Raw genomic sequence first — 17,419 nt, 5'->3', positions numbered from 1 at the left:
TTCTCTGGATGGCTTACAATTAAATGTAAAAACAATTTAATACAAAGATAAGATCATAAAATCAAATACAGCGTAACACTAGCAGCAGATGATGAAATCAAGCTCAAGCTCTACCAGAATTTCACCAAAATTCAGTAACCTCACAGATGTAGAGCATCTCTACACCAGCCTAAAATCCTGCATTTAAAATGGGGCTTTCTGCTTCCATTTTAAATTCAGGATCACGATGGACTTCCTTGACACACACTGCCTTCCCCTTTCCCCCCTCCTTTCCCCCGTATTGGAGACTTCCATATGTTTCATTATACAGCCACTAGATGGCACTGTGGTCTAGCTCTTAATTGTAAGTTTTTTTTTCCGGAGGGAACTCAAGAGGAACTTAAGTGCTGTAATTTGGTAACTCATTATCTCTGATCTTTTAAAAAACGGAATAAAGATCATTTAGTGCAGGAGACGCTCCAGAAGTTGACAATGTCATCTAAAGGGCCTGCAAACATCCGTGAGAAACCAGTCTCAATAACAGGATAAAAGCTCCATGTGAAGAAGCCTGTAGCCTGCACTGCTATAGTTTCCAGGCCGTCTTCAAAAGCAGCTCCATGTACAATGCACTGAAGTAGTCTTATCTGAAGGTTATCAGCACATGGATAACCATGGCAAGGCTGTTTCTGTTCAGGAGGTCCATGAGTAGAAGGTGTTTTGTGCCACAGATGCTGATTGGGCCCCCAGTAACAAAGCCAGACCAATGTGTATTTGATTCAAGAAAAATTTGCATATTTATATTTTTGAGTGTTCAAGGCACTTTGCATACATTGTCTCAGTAATCCTTACAACAGGGATGTTGAACCACTTTCAGCCCAAGGGCCGAATTCCATTTTGGAGAATCTGTGGTGGGTGGGGCCAAAGGCAAAAGGGGCAGGAATACCAGCATATTTTAGCTTAACGCTCATACTGCCACTAACTAAGCCTTAAGAGAGGCATTTCAACCTTTTAGAATGAGGAAAAAATTGCATAAAAACAGGGGAACTATCAAACAAATGGTGATTGGAGGAAAGGGGGCATCACAATCTGGAAACCCTGGAGGGCCAGATTTGGTTCCCAGGCTTGAGGTTCTGCACCCCTGCCTTACAACAACTCTGTAAAGTAGTCCAGTATTAATATCTCCATATTCCAGTTGATAGAAGACGGCTAAGAGCATAATGTCTTGCTTAATGCCATGAAGTCTGAGGTGAGATTTGAACCACAGCCTCCGCAGCTGACCCTACTAAACACTGCATTGTGCCAGCTTTCTAACATGTGCTTTAATGCCCTGTTAGTTAGTGTAGTGAACTTTTTTTTTAAATAAGGATAAAATTCATTGAGGTCCATTACAAAACGTCCATTGATCTGTAATACAGTTTGCTCCCTTCTCAGCCTATAGAGAGTCCATGCTACAACGGTGAATGATAAGCAGCTGCTAAGAATATCAGAAAAGTCATATGCCTCAGTTTCATCCCTAGACAGGTTTCTTGAAAGTCAAAGGATTTGAACATGTCCCAAGACATCATTCCTTGGCACTGTTACTCAGAGAGCAAAAGCGCCAAAAATTAATTCTAGACTAGCTATGAAATAAACCTGCTTCCATGTGACTTGGTCCACCAGGCAAAATATTGCTTTAATTCCTAAACCATTTCTGTCTTGTTTCTACTATTCACATGTTATTGTGTTTTTCTAGGAGGTGCTCAGGTAACAGAACTTTCACTGCCTCAGCTTTCATCAGCCACACAATATGCTCAGTGTGATAAGCTGCTAATAGAGGTTATTAAAAAAAGTTTCCCTGCAAAATGCATGTTCACCTTGGTAGTGCAGAATGCTTTTTGTGTATTTATGCACACACTCAGTGTAAATATTGCAATTTGGTGTATGCATTTTATAATTTGCAGATGTTTTGCTTTAACCTTCCTTTTAGGTATAGAGAGAAATCTGATTAACGTCAAGGGTGTTTATGAAACACAAACTGCTGTTGAACAGATGGGCCAAGTGTTCCAAAGGAAGGTCAAGGAAGGCTACCACAGGAGAGATAGTTATAACTCATGAGTGTTGTCCTCCATTATTTGAAGCACCTAATCCTCCATAACTTCTGAGAAGCTCAGGGAAAGCAGGTCAAATAAAATTAGGGCTGTTGATTGCTTAAGGATTATTTTAGTTGGCTGAACTCACTGCCTGGAATCCAAAGGACTGCATGCAACACCATGGCCTATGAAAGCCCTCTTTTCTCCCACAGCCCTGAAAAACCACTCTAAAAAAACTCCACTCCTGAAGGACAGCAGATCTTCCAGAATGGCATTTGTTCTGACTGCAGCTAGAACAGAAACCCAGCCGCCTGTTCCCCTGACCTTATATGCTTGTGGATGCGCTTGAAGAAAGCCACGGGCCTTTTGGGATGCCATCTGTAGCTTTTAATATATAAATTGATTGCTTCCATTGATTCCATCTAATTAAATGTGCACATTACCCAAACCTCAATCTGAGCTCAATGATATTTTTGACAATATCATTTTATCACTTAATAAGTAAAGGCTATCACTTGTTAGAAACAAAGGTCATCTTTGGTACTTTAATAGGGAATGGAAAATAAACTAATGTGCCAAAGCCAAGATTTTTTTTCCAGTCTGCCTTTCAGACTTACCTCTCTAATAAAATTTACCCCCTCAATTAATGAACTAATTAATGGATTAACCTGCTACTTAAATCTATGAAAGCGTTCAAACTACATAAAGAAAGGGAAATTGTAGAAAACCCTGTCAGTACCTCCAATTGTATTTAATCTTATATAGTATTTAATTGTATTTAATCTTAATTCTTCACAATTACTGGTATTATTTTCCTGATTCTCCAGTGTGGTTTGCATTCCAGTAAAGCCTCCTCAACTATACTCAGTATGAATTACAAGATGTTGGACAGTGATTCCCAAATGTGGGGGTTTCTGGATCCCAAGCAGAAGGGCACTACCAGGACAATGCACGTGATCCTTGCATAGTGACAATGAAGCAGTGAGCCATAAGACTGCATTTGAGGGATCTTTTAATTAAAGATTAAACATTGCCTTTGTATCTAGTTCTATGCGTAAAAAAAATATAAAACATTACCGCACCCTATCCCTGCCCTTCTGACCACTTTATTTAGATGGTTGTGGAAACTTTTATATTTCAGGGTCAATTAAATGGATTCCTAGATGTTTTGCAAGAAAGGTCTTTGAAGATTGAGGGGTTTGTCAGTGAAATAGAGGCTCTGTTTAATTCTCTTGAGGTAAGTGTGGCATAGGGGCCCTCCAAGCTGTGGCAAATACCATCGGGGGGGGGGTATGGCAGCTGAAGTTGGCACCACCATTTTTCTGCCTCTCTGGAGGTCAGCTGATCAAGGGCTGGAAGTCACAACTCTCACCAGTCTAAGAGTTTGTCAGTGAGAAGGAGGTCCCATTTAATTCCCTCAATGGTTGTATTGCATTTGCCTTCACATGCAAAACTTTCAGCTCTTTCAAAGATTTGTTTTTTAAAGATTTGTGCCATAGTTATCATTGTTCAGCATGATGGGCCACAGTATAAACAACTTCGTCTTTCTTCAAAAGAGGTGGCTTTTGATTGCATGCATGCAGACATAGTCAAAAGCTCATGACAAATGTTGTATAATGTGTCCATATTGCCTTGCAGAAATCTGTGGGCAGTATCCAATGCTGTCCGTGTGCTAGAGGGACTCGCTGCTGGCGCAATAGGAAGGCAGCAGTTCCTGAAGCATCCAGAAAGAGTGGAAACGCTAATTTCTAGAACGGGCAGATCAGCAGAGCTCACAGAAAGGAGCTCTGCTGACCTGTCCTGTTCTGGAAATAAGTGTTTCTGCTCATTTCCACAGTTGCTTTTGGAAGTGTTAGTTTCTGTTGCATTAGTGGTAGGTCCCACAGACACAATGGAGCTACTGGAGGTACCCTGACAATACTGGATACTGCCCTGTTATCAGAAGGGAAAATTAAATTGACATAAAGTTACTGAAAGCGTAGTCAACTATCCTCCTTTTAGCCAGTATTACAATATTTGTAACCATCTCCTCAGAAACCTTCTGAGGATTTTAAGGAGACACAGTAAGCTATCCCTCCAGAATAGCACAAGTCAGTCACTGACTGATGAGAGATTAATCTTTAACGCAGTGCATAAGTCAGTTTTACATAGGTTTTTTTTATCACTGATGTCAGCACTGCATGCTCTTTCAGAGAGGGTAGTCCTTCCAGTCTCAGGACCTTGGGAATTGAGTAGACCTTGTTGCTTCTTATATTGAATCAGTATCCCAGCACAGCACAAGGTCCAAATTACCTACAAAACGTTTTTATTGCAGACATGTATGCAAAAATACACATAATATACAAAAACTAATACTTCTGAAATACATAATAATATACTCAACAAAGGACCCAACTGTGGAATACATCTGTTTTGACCAATAGTCTTTATCAAGTTCATATGTTTAATTATAATTACTTGGGGAAAACTTTTCTGTTGGAATCCAGTAGTGCCTATTATCAGGCTGAAATCCTCCCACTCATCCAGCAGTACTTGTGCTCTTTCAGCTGTAAAGCCTCCTCCACAGAATGCTACAATATCTTAATGTGGAATTATATCACACATGATAATACCGAACCAACACTTACCACCCAAGTGTCAAGCCCAACATATATCATGCCAAAGCCTCTAAGATGATTTCTTACTATTCTTAGCTCTTAAGCTATCCTCCACCCAAGGACAGACATGTTCAGCTGGATTTATTACAGCTACACTAACCACTCCCCTAGTAAGACCAAAGTTAACAACATTAAATTAACTAAAAGCTACTGAAGCTTTGAAGTCAACTATCCTCCTTGTTTCATTTAACTTTCCTCAATGTGATTCCCTCCAGATGTTTTGGACTACAACTCTCATCAGCCCCAGGCAGCAGGGCAAATCATCCATGGTTATTTATTTGATTTGTGCCCCACCTTTCTATTAAGAAAATGGCACTCAATGGGCGTTGTCATCCAAAACATCTGGAAGGCTGATCTAGTGTAACATTTTCAACTTTGGCTGACAGCACCTCTCCATGGTTCCAGTCCTGGTCTCTGAGATCCTTTTAACTGGATATGCCAGGGATTGAATATGGGATCTTCTTCATGCAAAGCATGTGCTATATCACTGAGCTATGGCCCTTCCCTTTTATGACCAACCTGGATGGACCCTTGGAGGTGACTGTTTGACCTGTCAGCAGGTGATGGACACAATGACCTGGTCTGCATCATTTTCAGCCATGGTGGTTTAAATAAGCCACCATGGTTTGCGGTGTGGACACCCTTTCCGTAACCCAACCCCCATTCGTATGTTGTCGTGTCGTCTGAACCCCGTGAGGGAGGGTTGTTGACATGGTTAACAAACCACCCACAACCCTACAATAGCCCCTCCCCAGCATTTCCCCTCTGTTGGAGGTCAGATCTATGTGTGCCACATAGCCTGGCCTGCACCCCCTAAGCTAGTCTGCTGCCCTCTGATGGGACACTGCCCCATCTCTGGTGTTGAAGTAAAATTCTATTCACAGCCCAGTTGACTTTTGTATGTGGAATGGGGGAGGGGGCATCATCTTGTCCTCAGGCAGCAAAATTCCTTGAGCTGGCCCTGGCAGAGAGAGAACAATCAGGGTTACATTGACCCTCCCTTCCCTAATGGCCATAGAGTGATAGAAACATCTAATATAGTGGCTTGATTTTTCAAGGCATGCTTCAGCTCTTCTCGTTGCACACTCGTTCCCTCCCTGGAATTTTACTTGTTGTGACTTCTGTATGACAATTGAACGTACAAAACAGCATCTTCTGTTTTGAAAGATCTGACCTGGAAACACAGCCCTGAAATCTGCAGTGCTCAGAAGAAACATTCACCAATGAATTTTATTTTTCCATTATGTGGAATATTGTGGATTTTTTCCTCTCTAGGAAAACTGTAAGGAACAGGAGCAGCTTTTAGAAGAGCAAAATGAAAGCATTGTCAAGATGGTGATAGGGCACCATGACAGAAAGGCACAGAGCTTTGAGGAAGTAAAGAACACAAAAATTGAGTATCTTTATGAACAGATGGTGAATTTTCAAGAATATATCGATAGAGCAAAGGATACTCTGGAGACTATAATAAAGGAAACTGACAAAATGGATGATTTTGTTTTCCTAGAGGTATGTACAAAACTACGTTCATGCTAATAAAATGTTCCAAAGTTTTGGAGCCTTTCTGCATGAGGCATTTATTGTGCACTAGTGATTCCTCACTCACAGTAGTTTGTGGGTCCTTTACACGACCCCATTATCCTCTAGGGTCTCTCCTGATCTTTGCAACCATTTTAGCTGTTTGTTTTTTTCTAACAAGAAAAGTTTGGTATATCCTGAACGGTGGCATGACACTCTCCATGTATTTCCATAATTCCGCTATACCATAGTGCCACCTAGTGTTTCTGTAATGGAACATATAGAAAGGCAGAGAAGAAAAACCCTGGAAAAAAACACGTGTAAAGGAGCCAATCTTAATCCCACAAAGAATCTGGAAACAAAAGCCTCAGTAAAGTGGCAGATTAAAAGCCTCATAAAGAAAACCCCTTGGACAGCTGAAAAAAGAAATGTGCATAGACTATACTCCTTCTTACATACATCTACATGGAAGTAGAGATTCCCTTTTTAGCAGTCAAAAGGCTGGGGTAGAACTTTAAGGCTGCAATCCTACACACAGTTAACTAGAAGTGAGGGTGCTTCCAGGTGGAGGATTCCTAGCACCACCAGTGAAAAATTATTGTGCATCTATTCCATCTTTTCCCCATAATGCATTTTTTTCTGGTTTGAAAAAAGATGGAAGAAGGGGTGGGAAAACACAGGAGGATTACAAATAGAAGACGACGTCTGGACTCCCCCATAAAATGCCGTGTTTGGGGCAGGGTGACTGCAAGATAAAAGCTTTGTCTGGAAGCACCCTATGTCCCACTGAAGTCAATTCAACTTACATCTGAGTAGACATGTATGGGATTATGCTGTAAGATAACATCCACCCCTAAAGCATTTTCCTCAGTTATTTTCATGTTGATCTTGTCTACTTCCTAAAAGCACATTGTGGTTCCTGGTGCCTGGCTTAGGCACTGGTGATGGGACAGTGTCCTCCACTGCACCTGAGGCCACCAGGCTAGGACAGGGGCTGCACAGAGGAGAGTGACTTTCCATTTCTACTACCACCCTTTGCTGTGTATTCTATTTTGTAGCCAAAAGAATAAGTATATGGTATGAAGAGAAAAGATTACAGAACAGAGTACAGCACCATTCAGGGCTGGTGCCAGGTTGAGGGGACCCTGCCCCCAGCACTACCCTGAAGCCTGCCTCCATGGGCAGGATCCAACTGTGTCATTCCATTAGCACAAATGCTGTTGAACTAGTGGAAACTAAGTTCTGAACTATGCACAAGAGAAGAATCCTACTAAAGTTACATTTGCGCAAGCATGGTTGCACAAGCATTTTTGCGGTATGTGTGTGCAATGCGTTGTGCAAAACTCTTGTGCGACCCATTGTGCGACACCTTGTGCAACTAGCTGCATATTCTGTTTGTGCAGCTGGTTATGTACCCATTGTGCAACCTGTTGTGTAACCAGCTGCACAACTGCTTTGCACCCATTGTGCACCCGCTTGTGCAACTGCTGGCACAATCACTTGCGCAATAGACATATTCAGCGTGCTCCACTAGCAGTATTTGAGTTTGCGGAATGTCACAGTTGGATACTGCCTTGTAAGCACAGCTGTAAACAACTGTGTTGTTGTTGTTGTTATTTAGTATATTTCTAATCTGCCCAATAACTAATGTTTTCTGGGCAGATTACAACCAGTTAAGAAACTAATCTGCCATTTTAAAACACATTTAGAAATATAAAGTACAGTACAAATATTTAAAAGAATAAAAAAAGAATCCTATAATAAACAGTAAACTCCACAGGGATCAATAAAACAGCCATAATAACCTAGAACTAGAGCTATGTATTTCTGAGTAAACATGCAGTAGGATCTTGCATATGGGTATAAGCATTGCCAGATTTTATATCAGAAATATAGAACTATATTGTGCCATGTTGAACCACCGTTGACTGCAAAAAAGCAATATCTCAGCAGCCCTAAATGGCCCTAGTAGGAAAGCAACCATATGACTCCAGTGGTCTCTTCTTTAAAATAAATCAACCCTGCAAAGACTGCCATGAAGTTTCACCAATCAGGAAGGCAAGCAAATCAATAATATGGATATACCAAGAACGTTCTGTGGCATGACTGATCAGAAGAGGGTGGTCTTTTTAGGAGTTCTTCTGAATCCAGCCACTGTATAGCAGGGGTAGGCAACCTTTTTAGCCCCATGGCCACATTTGACAGTTTGATAAATTGTTGTGGCCACTACCACAAAATGGCTGCCATAGGAGGCATGGCTAGTCACACAGGACAAGTAACCTACCGAAAAACCTAAGTACAAGGCATAGTTCCCCAAAGTCCCTTTACAGATTTTTAAAAAATTATTAGATCTAAGCTGATAATTCGTATTAAAGATCCTGGAAGTAGATGTTGCAAGACTTTAGAGTTGAGCTACTTAGCTGCTCAGATTTAGCAAAGTTTCTTAATTTATCTCCATGCCCTAAAGTTCTGTAGGAAATGCCTAAATTAGAACTCACAAAGTAGAATGGCTTTTAAATGTTTTTGCATTTAGCACATATTTAAGAATATGGTCTGAAGGAGTGCAAATTAAGAGTGTCAACAGATTTAAAGATTCTTTGGGCACAATCCCATGCATGTTTAGACAAAAAAATCAATACAATACTGGATTGTAGGACTTTTTTCTGTTTAAACATGCATAGGATTGTGCCCTTAGTTGATTAATTTCTGCATTTAATGGATATTGTGTATATTATAAAATATAGAACAAGTGGTATGTTATCAAATAGACAAATATAGGTATAAAAAGGCACACATAGCTGCCTTTTCGGGATATTGAAAAAAAGTGTGAAATAACTTACAGTGTGGCAAACAAAAGCTACTTATTATTGTCAGAAGGAAAAGCCATCTTTTTCATTGCCTGTTATAGGAATACACCAGAAACAACTGAGCTATCATTTAAATCTTGCAGCCCCAATGCAAATATTAAAATATCTCCTCTGGCTTTTCTCTTCACATTTGGTGTTGGCAGGTAGGTGAAGAAAGCGGCTTAGGCTACAATCCTGTCCACAGTTACCTAGGAGTAAGCTCCACGGAACACAGTGGGACTTACTCCTGAATAAATACAGATAGGATTGTGAAGTGGTACCGCTAGGGGACAAACCATCGGGCACAAATCCAGGGCCTCACAATTTAGAGGGCCCCCAAATGTAGTTGCCATGTTTTATTTATTGTTTTAACTTACAGAAGAGGCAGGGCATGGGTCTCTAGGCACCACTTGGCCCCAGGGACATTCTGGGAAACCAAAATGAAGGGTGTGACTGCAGCACACCTCAACTCTTCTATGTTGAATAAAAAGGAGATGTTTCTGGCTCCGCCACTGCCTCATAAGTGGGGGTGGAAAGCTGGGGAAGACTGAGCACTGGGGGGAAAGAATGAAGAGAGAGAGAGAATGTTCCAGGGGAGGGGAGAGAGTGAGGTGAAAAGCATGCTGGGGATGGAGGCGGGAGAAACAGAGGAAACAGAAAATGGGGAGGCAGTGTGTGGGAAGGCCCTGGAGGGCATCTTGCCCAAGGTCCCCTCAACCTTGGCAGCACTACTGCAATTGTGCTAGCAGGTTGCTATCCTGTACACATTTACCTGTCAGTAAGGCCCACTGAGCACAGTGAAACTTACATCTAAATGAATAGGATTTCCATACAGTGGTGAAGTGGTATATTTTGAGGTGCAGGCGCTCATCATGACAGTCCCCACAGCCACTCCCCTAAGGAGAGTCCAAAAATTCAGGCAGCTGTGTTGTTCCCGATCAACAAACCATTCCTAGCAGTTCTCATAGGAGCAGATCTTTTGCAAAGCAAATGGGTCTTAATTGCCCGTTCTGAACCAAGCCACCTCCAAATTCTTTGCATCATAACAGGGAACAATATATTGTTGCTAGGAAAATTCAGAAGGGTGCGGTGGATGATGTCAGTGTCACTGATGATAAAACAGTGCTGGTGCTGCATCCCTGTGAGCCCTGCATCCCTGTGAGCCCTGGCTCCACTGCACTGCTGTTCACATGGACAGGGCTGTGATGTTAGACCCTCAAGGTAGACTGCGTCTGCCGCTCATCAGGAGCACCACCTCTGCCACCTGAGTCACAGCAAGGGAAGGGCCCCAGAGCTCTGGACTGGTTAAGAAGCACTTTTCTCAAGCGCAGCTGGAGCTAAAGGCATTGGTAATTAATTTGTATAATTAGGGCACAATCCTATACTTGTTTGTACAGAAAAAAAGGCGTATAACTTTATATTAAAAGTAACGTGAAATGCAACAGGATTGAGGGATGTGCGGCTGGGATCTTTACTTATATAAAGCTGTTGAAGCTTGCAAAGGCTCAACTGCTGCTGACAGTGTGTGAATTGATGACTGAAGGCAGAGATTCAGTTTTTCACTGTGGTGCTGTTCTTCCTTCAGTTCTGGGAGTTTGGAGGGCAAGATTCTGCTGGTGTAAGTGCACAAAATCCCTATGAAGATAGGAAAGCTCTGGCTGTTTGTACTGGTACAATACTTGGCCTGGAGGGAGTATGTCAGTGAGTGGAGTGTTATATAGATTTGGTGTCCGGTATATTTTGTAACATGCATTAATCCATTCCTTCCCAACCTTTCCCTCCCATAGTCATCAGAAGACATAAACAAAAGGTATATGAAATGTGGCTTTGGTGCACTGTAGTGAGTATTAGGATCAGCATGTTTGAATGCTTTAATACTTTCAAGCTCTGTTGGAGGCATGCTGGAGATATAAATCATTTTAGAAATGCTGAGATATTAAAGAGGAAAATGTGTGCTTGGTAATGCAGCTGCAAGTGTTTGAGATATTCTGCATGCATCTTGTCATTCATAATTTAAATACTAATAAACATGGCATTATTAAATTCCATCTCTTTTGCTGTAGCATCTGTAAAAATGTTTTTAAGCAGGTGTTTATCATGGTTGTATAAAACCATTTTAAAATTCCAACTGCATTCTGTAAAATGTCAATATTTGTGAGTGTTCATGTTTTGCTGATTTAATTTCCATATCAGAGGAAATGTTAATGGAAATGATCCTGGATGACAGTTTGGAAGGCAGAGCTAAATTTAGACCATAGTAAAAGGGAGGGTTCCAGCCCTAGTGAGGTTTGAATCTGTCTTTTATTTTTGCCTCCTCCACCAGAAAGATTGGACACAAAGTATGTGTAGTTTAACATTATTTTAAATTTTATAGCATTTTTATCTCACTCCCAAAAAGGCTCCCATGGTGGCTTATAAAAAATAAGACAGTCCCTGCCCACAGGCTTACTATCTACAAGACACAACACAAAAGGAAAGGGGATTGAGAGGGAAGAGGGGGGGAAAAAGCAAATTAAGGGCACAATCCTATGGGTATAGGCTGCTGGCTCCGCACTCGGAGGTGACCACCTCCCCAATGCAGGGCAGGAGAAGCATGGAGGGGATCGTTCCCTCTGCTCTTTTCCTGCCCTGCATTTGCAGCTAGACAGTTTAGCCGCGGGAAGGCAGAGCAGGGGAGGAGGCTGCCAGACAACACATAGGATGTGTTCTACCGGCATTTCCGCCTTCCCCACCCCGGAACACCCCCCAGAATGCCCCGTTTTGGCCACTCCACACTCCTCTTCTGAGCACGGAGCGCGGGGCCATTCCGTGCTGCCTGCGAGGCAGCACGTGAAGGGGGGAATGTCGGTTCTCCGGGAATCGACCTCGGAGTGCGGGCTCCGAGGTTGGTTCCTGGAAAACCACATATCTTATGGTCTAGCCACTGATTGGCAGCCATAGGATTGCTCCCTAAGGCACTAGATTCTTAGTTGCAAAGTTCAGCAGATCATGGAGTTGAATGTAAACACGGTGGAAGGGCTGCTTCCACTTCCTCAGCTGCTTTCTCTTCCTCTGAAGTCATCTGCAGTGGCAGTACTCCTCCCAGTGATAAAATTAATATTAATCCAGGGACCATTTTATTTAGTGGAAAGATTCTTTAGCTAGAGGCAGACAATAGTTTTTTCCAGAGCGTTGAAAGGTGGTCTGATAATGCCACCACTGCCCATGATGTGAAAACTTATTTCTTTTACCTTGCTACTGTTTCTTGACAAATAGTCTTCCATGTTTTTGAAGCACTACAAAAACCTCCAAGACCAGATATAATAATGGGATGGGGAGGGGAGAGTCTCTGCACATCATGGGCAGTGGTGACCCTATCAAAGCTTATTCAAATCCCTCTTCATACATTCTCCATGCAGAAGCGGGGAGTGGGATGGTGTCGCTGGCCTCTCCCTCAACACTGTTAACATGTCACTGGTCCTGTCCTTTGACATACGCATGTTCAGTGCAATGTCTGCAAAGGAGTGGCTACTAGGTATGCACATCTGAACACCTGTCGGTGCTCTATGCAGTCAAGATCCAGATCACCACTTTGCAGGTATCACACTGAAAGGCAAACTTCAAGGCCATAGCCAATGGCAGTATGACAAGCCCAGTGGTGTGTTTCACTCCCCCTTCTTTCTACGCATGGAGAACGTACAAAAAATGCTCAACCCTCTCAATGATCTATAATCCAGCCATCCCCATCCATACAGTCTACCCTCTGAGAACACAAAGCATTGCTCATGTAGAGCCACCCATGCCATTTGTGCTGGAGATCCCATTTCAGGACACCTTGAGGCCCCAGTGAGGTCTAAGGTATCTTCTCTGATTATATGTGTAGCAGTGCTGGCCATGACTCAGTGCAGAGCATGTGCTTTGCATGCAGAAGGTCATAGGTGGTGATGTGGTGGCGGGGAGCCCTCCTGTGTGTGGGGAGCTCACAACACGCCACTCCTCCCACTCTGCTGCTTGGGGTGGGAGATTCACCCTGCCTCATGGGAGAGCCGGCACTGCTGAGCCCCTTACACCTTATACCATCCTGGGAGAAGGCATGACTAACTGGAACCCTGAACAAGAGTGCTCTTTTTAGGGGGTGAGGATATACTGCAACATTTTGTTGGATGTCCCAGTTTTAAAAAAAGAAGAAGCAAACTCATTGTCTATGACAGTTCTATTTGAACAATAATTCATTTGCTTATATATAAATATATGCAGAGATGATGCACCATTATTTTGCATAAACATCTTTTCATGTCTTTTGATATTTGTTCTGTCTCAGAGTTAAAAATATATTCTTTTCTCTCTCTGTAACGAGCTCAGCAAATAAGAGGTAATTACTTCTAATCCATTTTGCTTTCATTTTTCCTTCATCTTTTTTTGGGTTGTTAGTTCCTCACCACCAGCTGTTTTACATTATATCTTTGGTCAGCTTCCCGGATGTCAGCTTCCTGGATGCTACTGTTAATTTTCTATTGCATTTAAAAATACTTCAAAGGATATTGTTCATCCATGGAACTCCTGCATTTCTCATGGGGCTTGTTTTGAACTTAAGCCCCAAGCATCCCTGCACTTTAACACTGGGCAGTTATGCCTGATATACCTTATAGGGTCTTATAGGCCCCTTCCAACCCTACTATTCTATGATTCTATGATTAATTCCATGTAGGTGCCAATCTAGACCAGGGGTGGGTGACTTGTGGCTTTCCAAGTGTTTTGGCCTACACCATCATCCCTCACCATGGGTTATGGGCTTCTCCACATGGGGCTTTTATTCTGTGATCAAGATTGGTTACTCACGGAAGTTTGCAGATCCTTTACATGATGTCGTCACCCTCCAGGGCCTCTCCTGTGCTTTCCAACCATTGCTGTGGCTTTATTTGAAATGGAAATAGTGAGCCAATAAAAAATGTGATTTTAATTTTCTCTTGTAAAGAGGGAATTGTGCCATAACAGCACTGCTGTCTACTGGCTGTATAATGAAACATATAGAACTTGCAGATACAGTCAGTCCCTGGGGGAAAAAAGAGGTAGTGCATGTGAAGAAGCCAATCTTAATCCCACAAAGAATCCGGAAGCAGAAGCCCCAGTAAAGTTGCAGGATAAAAGTCCTGGTGTGGAGAAGCCCTATGCTGGTTAGGGCTGATTGGAGCTGTAGGCCAAGACCTCTGGAGGACCACAAGCTGCCCACCCCTGATCTAGAAACCCTGCCTTTCCTTTAAATTTTAAGTCAGGAGGAGAAGGTGTGGCTGCTGTGTCTTCATTCTTCTTCACACCAGTCCTTCTTCCTGGTCTTTTCTGCCTGCAATGGGGGGATAACTAAAGGTCCAAATTGCTACAGCAAGCAAGGGAAAAGAGTGGCTCAAAGGTAGAACAGTGAGGAGGTACCAAGGTTGTGCTGCTGCTGCTGCTGCTGCTTCTTCTTCTTCTTCTTCTTCTTCTTCTTCTTCTTCTTCTTCTTCTTCTTCTTCTACAAACCTCTAAATAGGGTGGCCAAGTGACTTAGTTTACAGGGGAGAGTCCTCTGTTGAAGAGCTGTCTTGGGACAGTCCCCTATTTGAAGGCCTACTTGATGGGCAGCCCAGTCTCGTCTGGTTTACAAAGAGCCCTAACAGCAGAGAGCTCAGGGGCCTTGAAGTTGCCCATCCACAGTTAGTGCCAGGACGGCAGATGGAGCAGGCACATGGGTCACCTGGTCATAGCCTTTCCCACTATGATGAGATGTATTGTGTTTCTATTTTAATTATAGTTATTATTTCTCAGTTTGCATTTTGCATATAAATTAGCATATGCAGATGTTATGCAAATTGGTGTCCTCTTTTTTGGTGATGCATAAGTGGCCACCTACCTGTAAAGGAATAGGCAGGAATTCCAGGCTGAGACCTACCAAGCATACTAGTTTTCAGGGGTGGGCAAACTTTTTTCTGTCAAAGGCCTCATTCCCTTGTGACCAATCTCTTGGGTTGGGGGTGTATTGGCAGTGGGTGGCACCCAGTGGTGGGCAGGGCCAGAGCCAAAAGTGGGTGGATCCCTTTTCTATTTCTGCCACCCCCTTCTTTCTCTCTTCCTCCCCAAAGTGCAACAGGCCATCAGGGAAGGGACAGATCACTCTTTCCAGAGGTCTGAACTGATCACACATAGAGGGCTTTTGAAATTAGGCTGAAGGCCACAGGTTGCCCATCCTTGCCCTACTTGGTTTTAAAAACTGTCACCTTTCTATGGTCTTTAATGTCTAGGAATCTCCACAACAAGCCATTTAGTGGGCCTACATAATGTGTGATTCACCAATCCAAATTCAGCCAGCTATTAAGGCTTGCCACACGCTTGGAAACAAAAGAGAGAAGAAACCTTCAGATAGTCCAAGAACAATCTGACTCATTCACTTCAGGTGGTCCGAGGCAGCATGCAAGGTTTTTGTAGCTATTCCTTGAAGAGACTGAGATGGCTCAGATGTGCCAAACCATGGTTTGTCATGATGTCCTCTGAACCAACACCATCCAACAAGTCATGATTTGCAAGTGTCCACTAAATCAGGATCTGAAATCTCAATTTGAAACTAGTTTGCACACCAAAATTTGAACAAACTGTGGTTTGGTATTATAATCAAACAATAAACCATTGTTTGAGATATTCCTCCACTCTCACTGGCCATGGTTTGGAATAGCATCCAGGGATTCCCAGGGAAGACGGAAGCAAACCATGGTTTCTCTGTACATCTGGAACACAATGTTTCAGAGTCTAAACCACAGTTAGCGCAAACCATGGTTTGATGTATCTGAACCAAATAATTAAGTCAGTTGACTTTGAAGAAGATTCTTATAACCCAAATTTAATTGGGTCTATAGTTCCCAGTGCACCTTTGAAGTCTCCTCTCTCCTTTGTTCCTGGGCTGATGTTTTCTCTTCTTTCCTTCTCTGCCACATGCTGGTGAACAATGCTCTCTGTTCTTGCTGTCCCAGGCGGGCAGTAATAACAGGTGTTTGCTGGCAGGCCATCATACATAGGTAATTTGGCTGTGTTTGGATTGGTGACTCCCAAATTATGCATGTTTGATTTAGAGAACTGCAGGTCACAGATGATATTATTAGAATGCCTTTAAATTGGATGTATATATTTTCCTACACATAGGTTACTTTCTGCAGTGGAGAATATTCTAACTTTGGAAAAGATGCCTGCTGCATTCTCACAGTTTGAACATTATGCAGGTGGTTCAGCAAATGGTGAACAGACCTTAAAACACATGCCTGGTAAGAATCTATGCAAACTATTTGGTGCAAGGCTTGAAGATGTATGAAAACCTTTAAAAAAGGAATGTGCTTAGGAAAGGAAATTTGGTGTTGCGAGCGTGTGCATATAATTAGTAATCAGCTGAGTTTGAAGTGAAGCTTGATTGTGCCTAAGTGTCTGGATTATGGTGGGAAAAAATTGGGGAAGAAGCAGCTAACACTCTTGTTCATAACTGAAAAGACAAGTCACCTGCAGGTCTGGATTACTCATTATGTTAAGCGATTTACAGAGGGTATTTTCATGCATTATGAGGAAGGGCTGAATGAAAAAACACAAGTGAGTCCTTTTTTGTGTTTCCAGGATCATGAGCAAAAGGAGAACTTAAGCCTGTCCCCTGGGAGCTATCCCTGCACTAAGAATTTGCCCTGGAAATACAAACAGGAAATGGACCAGTTTGCACAGCCGGCAGGCAATTAACAAGCTACAGTAGCTTGTTAACCACCCTGTGCATGTCGGTTGCATGCTGGGCAGATTTGCCTAATTACCCTTGGAACCACAGCTTGACATGTCATGTGAAACTGGCTAGGGTAGCTTGTTGTTGTGGATAACAAGGCACCCAGAACCCATTGCGGCAGATCAGGAAATATTTCATATTTTCATCATCTAACCCCTGCTGCCCAGTTAGGAAATTTATAATCAAATGCCTCCAAGAGAATTCTGGAATTAAAAATGGGATTCCAATGGCCAATGCAACGCACCTTGGCCTTCTGACCTGCAAGTAGTCAAGGAGTCTCATCTCTGAGGTTTGCCAGATGAGAAACAGCAATGCCAGGCCATCAGTGACTGATCATTGGCACCCTTTACTGATAAGAAAGGAATCCAGACAAAGAGGTGCCCATGTCAAATTTATATCTATGTCTTCCTGGGTACTATAAAATAATTAGCTTCATAACAAAGCCAGGTAGGCCATCAGATAAAGTAACCGGAAGGCTCACCTGAGATAATAAAATACAGCAGATGTGTAATAAGAAAACAACCTCACAAGACAAGAGGCAATCCAGGAAAAAAATTGTTTCACAAACATGCCTGTAACGTGTCAAGGAAG

At 42.5% G+C, this 17,419-nt stretch overlaps 1 protein-coding gene across 1 annotated transcript in view; it reads left to right on the top strand.

Annotated features, from left to right (window-relative positions):
* The window catches only part of CMYA5 (cardiomyopathy associated 5), a 104,836-nt gene that overhangs the window by 30,112 nt on the left and 57,305 nt on the right, over window positions 1-17,419 (top strand). Inside the window, 4 exon segments of the mRNA XM_084829647.1 lie at window positions 3,190-3,285; window positions 5,981-6,214; window positions 10,857-10,879; window positions 16,216-16,334. Coding sequence (XP_084685773.1) covers window positions 3,190-3,285; window positions 5,981-6,214; window positions 10,857-10,879; window positions 16,216-16,334 — 472 coding nt within the window.

This window comes from Heloderma suspectum, chromosome 2, assembly GCF_057233095.1.
Source record: "Heloderma suspectum isolate Gila_16-S chromosome 2, 16-S_ref, whole genome shotgun sequence".
Classification (NCBI taxonomy): domain Eukaryota; kingdom Metazoa; phylum Chordata; class Lepidosauria; order Squamata; family Helodermatidae; genus Heloderma; species Heloderma suspectum.
This window is presented reverse-complemented; position numbering and strand designations above follow the sequence as displayed.